At 48.9% G+C, this 6,000-nt stretch overlaps 1 protein-coding gene across 1 annotated transcript in view; it reads left to right on the top strand.

Annotated features, from left to right (window-relative positions):
* Nucleotides 1–6,000, top strand: part of SHB (Src homology 2 domain containing adaptor protein B) — a 168,661-nt gene that overhangs the window by 61,557 nt on the left and 101,104 nt on the right. The window contains exon 5 of the mRNA XM_011993773.1: nucleotides 5,183–5,303. Coding sequence (XP_011849163.1) covers nucleotides 5,183–5,303 — 121 coding nt within the window. The remainder of the gene's footprint in view (nucleotides 1–5,182; nucleotides 5,304–6,000) is intronic.

The raw sequence follows: 6,000 nt of genomic DNA, 5'->3' as shown, positions 1-6,000 counted from the left end.
AGAGTTTCGCTCTTACTGCCCAGGCTCGCCACAACCTCTACCTCCTGGGTTCAAGTGATTCTCCTGCCTCAGCCTCCCAAGTAGCTGGGATTATAGGCATGCACCACCAGGCCCAGCTAACTTTTTTGTATGTTTAGGAGAGATGGGGTTTCTCCATGTTGGTCAGGCTGGTCTTGAACTCCTGACCTCAGGTAATCTGCCTGCCTTGGCCTCCCAAAATGCTGGGATTACAGGTGTGAGCCACCACGCCTGGCCATGCCTCATCATTCTTTTTAGCAGGTTTGAACAATTTCAGCAGAGATTCCCTTTGCATTTCTGCAGTGGCTCCTCTTGGCAGTGCCACCAGCCCTTCCTGGAGCCAGGTGATCTTCCTAGAGTGAGTTTGCTGAGAGTAAAGTGGCCTTGGCCTGAAAGCTGCTGTGGGTTTCAAACAGAGAGCCTTGCCTTGCACACCCTCAGGGCTAGGATCCCTGTTGGGCCACCCCCTCACCCCCTCCCTTTCGGGGTGGTGGCAGGGCAGAAGTCTTTTTTTTTCATTTGGTTAAATTTTTATTTCCATAGGTTATTGGGGAACAGATGATGTTTGGTTACATGACTAAGTTCTTTAGTGGTGATTTGTGAGATTTTGATAGCCCTCTCCCCCTGCACAGGCCGAATTGCTCAATCTGGAGCCAGCCCACATGATTGCAGAGAGGTTGCCATTTCCTCCACGTCTTAGATCCTGGAGATGGCACGTTGGGTCCTCTCTTTCTCCAGTTGACCCCCAGGGAAGAAAGCAAAAGAGCTGCAGTTAGCACAAACTTCTTGCTTCACTTCAGTGAACAGGGCTGAGCAATACCTGGGAAAAGTGAAATTCCAGAGTAATATCCGGAGGCTTGCCTCTAGACTGGTGGGGAAGGGTGCTAGCTCTAGCTTATTGTTTCCCAAGCTTTCCTGATAAGGATCACCTGGCTTGCTTGTTAAAATACAGATTACTGGAGCTAGGAATCTGTTTCCTTAACAAGCGTTCCAAGCCATTCCTGTCTTCAGGCAAGTTTGGGAAACTGTCTGTCTACTGTACCAAAAATAGCCTGTGGAAGAGGAGTGCTTTTGAGCAAGTTTAGTTTTGCATATAGTACATGAATAGGTTCTTCTTGTTTGAAAATGTTTTAACATTACAGAGAAGTAGGTCTCTTTTGACTTCCCCTAAGCACCCCATTCCAAGTCCTTCCCTCCTCCCCAAAGAGGGGTGAGTTTGGAGTGTGCATCTCCCAGACTCTTTCTTTAACTTAATAGAGATACAGGTTTCTGTTTTGTTTTTCATAAGTAGGTATCATGTTGTAGTTATTCTACAGCTTGCTTGCTTTCCATTCAGAACTATGTCATGGAGTGCTATGCCAGCTCCCACAGAGCAACTGCTTTTTTTTTTTTCAGCCTGCTGCATAATGTTACATCGTATGGAAATAGCACAATGTATTTAGCGGTTCCCCTATTGATGGATGTAGTAGTTTCGGGTCGTTTCTCATTATTCAGGCAGCATCCTTGCCCGTGGACCCTTGTGCACATTTGGGAATAAATACTGAGAAGTAAAATTGCTGGGTCAAACTAGGTGCATTTGGGGATTTTAATGGATTCTGCCCAAAGTTACCCTTGTAAGTGTCTCCACCAAAGTATATTTCCCCTGAAAGCATGTGGAGAGGACCTAATTCTGCTCACAAGTGCAGCTGTCCCACAAAAGAAACTAAAACTCTCACCAGTCCATAGGGAAGTGTGACCAAGGGGCAACACCCACCTTCCTCTAGTCCTTTCCTTTGGGGATGAACAGCTGCAGACTACTTCCTATCACAAAGTGAAGTTCCTAAGATAAAAACACAGGGGCCCCAGCAGTGTGTGCGTTCCAGAGAGGAGGCATGGAGAGGCCATCCCCAGGCCACTGCTGGTTTGCTAGGTGACTATGACAACGCCCTGCCCTCTGGGCTGCAGTGGGCCCTGTGGAAAACAAGGGGAGACTAGATCAGGTCTCCAGGAGGACAAACTTATGGAAGCCCTTTAGGGGCTTTGGGCTGACCTGGGGTCTGTAGTTTTGTCTGAAAGCAAGAAAGATGCTTGCCAGGGGTTTCACACTCTTCCCAAGAGGCCAAGCAAACAAAAGAAGACGTGGCTCACTGGCTAAGCAGTCGCACTCTGCAGCCTTTTTTTCTGCTACTGCTCAGCTCTGCCTCTGTGGCTGCCAGGTCTCTGCCAATCTGAGACTAAAATCAAAGGAAAGCTTCTTGTGGACCCAGGTGGCCTGACCCGCAGAGGAGTCCTGGCTGGCTGCCTTTTGGTTGAATTGTTCAGTTACATATACAGGAGTTGTCCGCTAACTGGGAAGTTTTTAAAGCAAAGCAAAAGCAATCCCATCAGAAATCCAACCCCACATCTGGAGAAAACTCATTCCCTTTCTTTTAGCTCAAAAAAGCAGCACCCTTCACACAAACCTTCTGCCGGGCCATCTGGACTGGTGGTGAGCCCTGGGCAGCGTGGACAGTGGTCATACTGCCCAGTCCTGGTGGCTGGGGCCTGTGGTACTTCACAGGGCATTCTGGTTGACTGCCTGCTCAACTCTCCTAACACCTGGTTGAATTTTTATTCCCAAAACTAGGACATGATTTTGCGAAAGGTCAGACAGTTCAGTATAGTGTTTGCCAGGTTTCAGGTTGCTCAAACCTCAAATTTCTTTCCCTCCACCAACCTCACTTTGAAGTTCAAAAGCAAATTGATTAAATATACATTTTAGGAACTTTCCGATTTGCTTCTTAAACTAACAGAATTCTAGACTTTTTTTTTTTTTTAATGGAAGGATTTTCAACTGTCAGCAGGTATAACTGGAACCATATGTCAGCAGAGACCAGGGGCTTTTCCTGGTTTTAGGATTTGTACATTCTTATTGAAACGGAAGTAAGTGGAGCAGGCAGCTCCGGCTCCATGACAGCCTGAGCTCAGATCTCATTTTCATTAGAAAATACAGGTAGTACTTGCTGAATCACAGGCCTTCCAGAACTCCTGTCCCAGGGGCAAACAAAGATTTGGTTTATATCTTGCAAACCTCTGTGTTTGCAAATTACAGAGCACTTCTGAGAGCTGGAAGGGCGATTTCTAGATTACTATGGAGACTGCAACCCACCTGCCCCTCCCACCCCACCAGCAAATCCCCCTAAATGATTTTGTTTTGCAGAGGAAATATTTTTTCCCTTCCTTATTGCAGAATAGATGGAGCATGTTCATGTTGAAGAGAGACAGTGAGGAAGTCTGGGACAAGAGAAATGAAATTAGATGTCCTCCGTAGCAGCTACATCATTTTCTCCATTTGGATGTCTGGCCCCTTGAACTCTGAGACATAAAACCCTGCACCTGACCAGCATTTGAACCATTCTGTTTGACAGCAGTTTACGTGTATAATTTTCTCTAATGTATTCTGCAAATGGTAGAGTAGAAATAGCAAATGAAAGACTTTGCAAGGCCTAGCTCTCTCCCACCCCTTCTTTCCCTGGCCTGGTGTCATTTGAGCTCAGTGAGTCTCAAGAAAGGCTGCCATTACAATGTCAGCATCTGGAAGCCACCCCCACTGGGTTCCCCCTGGGACTCAGAGACTGAGCCACAGCCGCGGAGAAAGCGGTGGAGTAGGGGCAGTGGGAGCCATAGATGCTCCAGTGCTGGGCACTCTGGGCTTTGGTCTTCACTGATGACCTTCTCTTGTTTGGGGAGCAGTGACCGCTGTGTGCTATACCTCCTGTTGGCCTCCAGCCACTTGCCAGGGACATAGCTGCCGCCTGCTGTCCCTTCTCAGGCATCACATTCCTGGCAGCTGGTGGTCACTCGCTCACCCTGGCAGGACGGCTTCCACAAGCTGCCATTTACCAGGCAGACAAAGGGGGATTTTCCCTTCCCCTGAGTTTGCAGGCCCCTCAAATGCCTTACATTCCAGAAGCTGAGAGAGAGAGAGAGCAGGCTCCTGTGGTTTCTAATTAAACCCACAATTTAAATAACAATTCATGTAACCCCAAGGGTTGAGAGGAACGCTAACCTACCGCTCCCAAGAGAAGCAGCTGGTGGCACTGGCTGAGGAGCTGAGGGCTTGGCCTTTGCCAGATATGTGACCAAAGAGGGCAAGAGGGAAGTCCCAGGGCAAGTTTGTGATGAAGCGGGGCTAAGTAGGAGGGGCGTGGATTCGGTGGGTTCTGTGCCCCTCCTAAAGGTTAGGAAGTAAAAAGGGAGGAACACTTGCCATGTTTAATTGGAGCCTCCAATCGAGAATTTTTGCTCTTCTCCAGGGAAAACTTGGAACGGTGGTCTCTGAAGTGTTAGAATCCCAGATACTAAGGTTCTCATGGGAGTCCCCCCCACCCCCAGGTGACTCACTCTTTGTCTGTGAGTTGTAGAATTTTTCTCTGGGGAGAAGAGGCAGGGGCTGTGTTCTGGAATACAGACAAGCGGGGAGCTCAGGCAGGGCCCTGGGAGGTGGAAGATCTGGCCAAGCCTCTGCTCACACTGGACCTCAGTTTACCCATGTGTTGTCGAGGGGTCTTTGGGTCTGTTGCTTTCAGTGTCCTTTCTGGCCCTGGCTGTCTGTCGATCCTTGAGCTGCTTTTGTGTTTTTATTTGGCCTGTCTGTGGCCACAGTGATCTTTGTAGTACATTGATCTCACCAGATTGTTGTCTGATGACCCAAGGCGTGGTTGTGTTCCAGGTCTGGGGAAATGGAACGCCGAGCCAATTATCTCTAGACAAGCTCTTCTGTGCCTCAGCCAGCACCAGGGGCTTGTCAGCATTTCTAGGCTTTCTGTGATCTTGTTTCCAACTTTTCCTCCACTTCCATTGCATTAAACCAAGCAACTCACATTCCCTGAGGATGCCCTCCAGGTTCTCACCTCCATGCTTAGTGTGCGTTTCAGATGCCCTTCTGTTCTCACCTCACTGTGCCCAGAGCCGGCGAGACATGCACGAGCCCAGAGGGCTCTTCCTCGCAGTGGAACCCTGCCAGTGTGGGTCCCATTCCTTACCCCTGTGAGACGTGGAGCTCCCTGAGTCCGGGCACCGGCTTCGGTTCCTGCCTCCCCTGCCTCTCCTTGCTCATCTAGCTGAGGCCCAAAGCATAGCTGTGAAGAGATGTGAAACAAAGAAGCCAAAGGTGGACTCACACCTGCCGTCTTCCTCCCTGCAGGTGACCATAGCCGATGACTACTCAGATCCCTTTGATGCCAAGAATGATCTCAAGAGCAAAGCAGGAAAGGGGGAGAGTGCTGGCTACATGGAGCCCTATGAGGCGCAGAGGATCATGACAGGTAAGCGGAGCTGAAGCACAGGGGCTCACGGCTGGGGTCAGGGGGTAGAAAGGGAGTGAGGGCACTGCTGGGTGGTCCCCAGCCAGCCTCAGTGGGGGCATGGTGTGTGCTTTCAAGTTGGTAGGTGTGGGCAATGCTGTATTAAATCTTCCTCACAGTTGACCTGCTTATGTTTCACCTATATTAGGAAAAAAACTGGCAGGGCACCATGATAGTCCAAATACAAGGATATCACGTACAGTTAACCAGAGGTAGGGGCCAAGAAGTAAGTGGGGAGAAGAGGGAGAAAAAGTAGTTCTATGAGCAATTTCTGAGTGAAGAAAGGTAGCATTTGAGGCATAAAACTTTACTTGGAACTTCCTAGTAGGCAGGGCAAAAAGGGAAGCAGGCTGGGTCACCTGGCTTTCATTGCTTAGTAGAAGAGAGCTTACCAGATTACTAGTAGAGACAAAATTATTTCTGATCACATACCCAGAAATCTTTGTTTTGGAGCTGGAAGCAGCATAAAGAACCCTGGTCTACATGACAGGGTTACAGCAAGCATGGAGACATTCCCCCAGTGGCTGTTTGCCTGTTGGCCCTTGATGACAAAACCTTGTCAAAGGTATTATGTGGAGTCAAGAAGAATGTGGCTGGGTACGCAGCATCCTGGGGGCCTATTTTAGCCGGAATAATACAATACTTGGAGCATCTTTAA

Source organism: Mandrillus leucophaeus, unplaced genomic scaffold (genome assembly GCF_000951045.1).
Source record: "Mandrillus leucophaeus isolate KB7577 unplaced genomic scaffold, Mleu.le_1.0 Scaffold433, whole genome shotgun sequence".
NCBI lineage: Eukaryota > Metazoa > Chordata > Mammalia > Primates > Cercopithecidae > Mandrillus > Mandrillus leucophaeus.
Note: the sequence above shows the minus strand (reverse complement) of the source record. Positions and strands in the feature narration are given on the sequence as shown.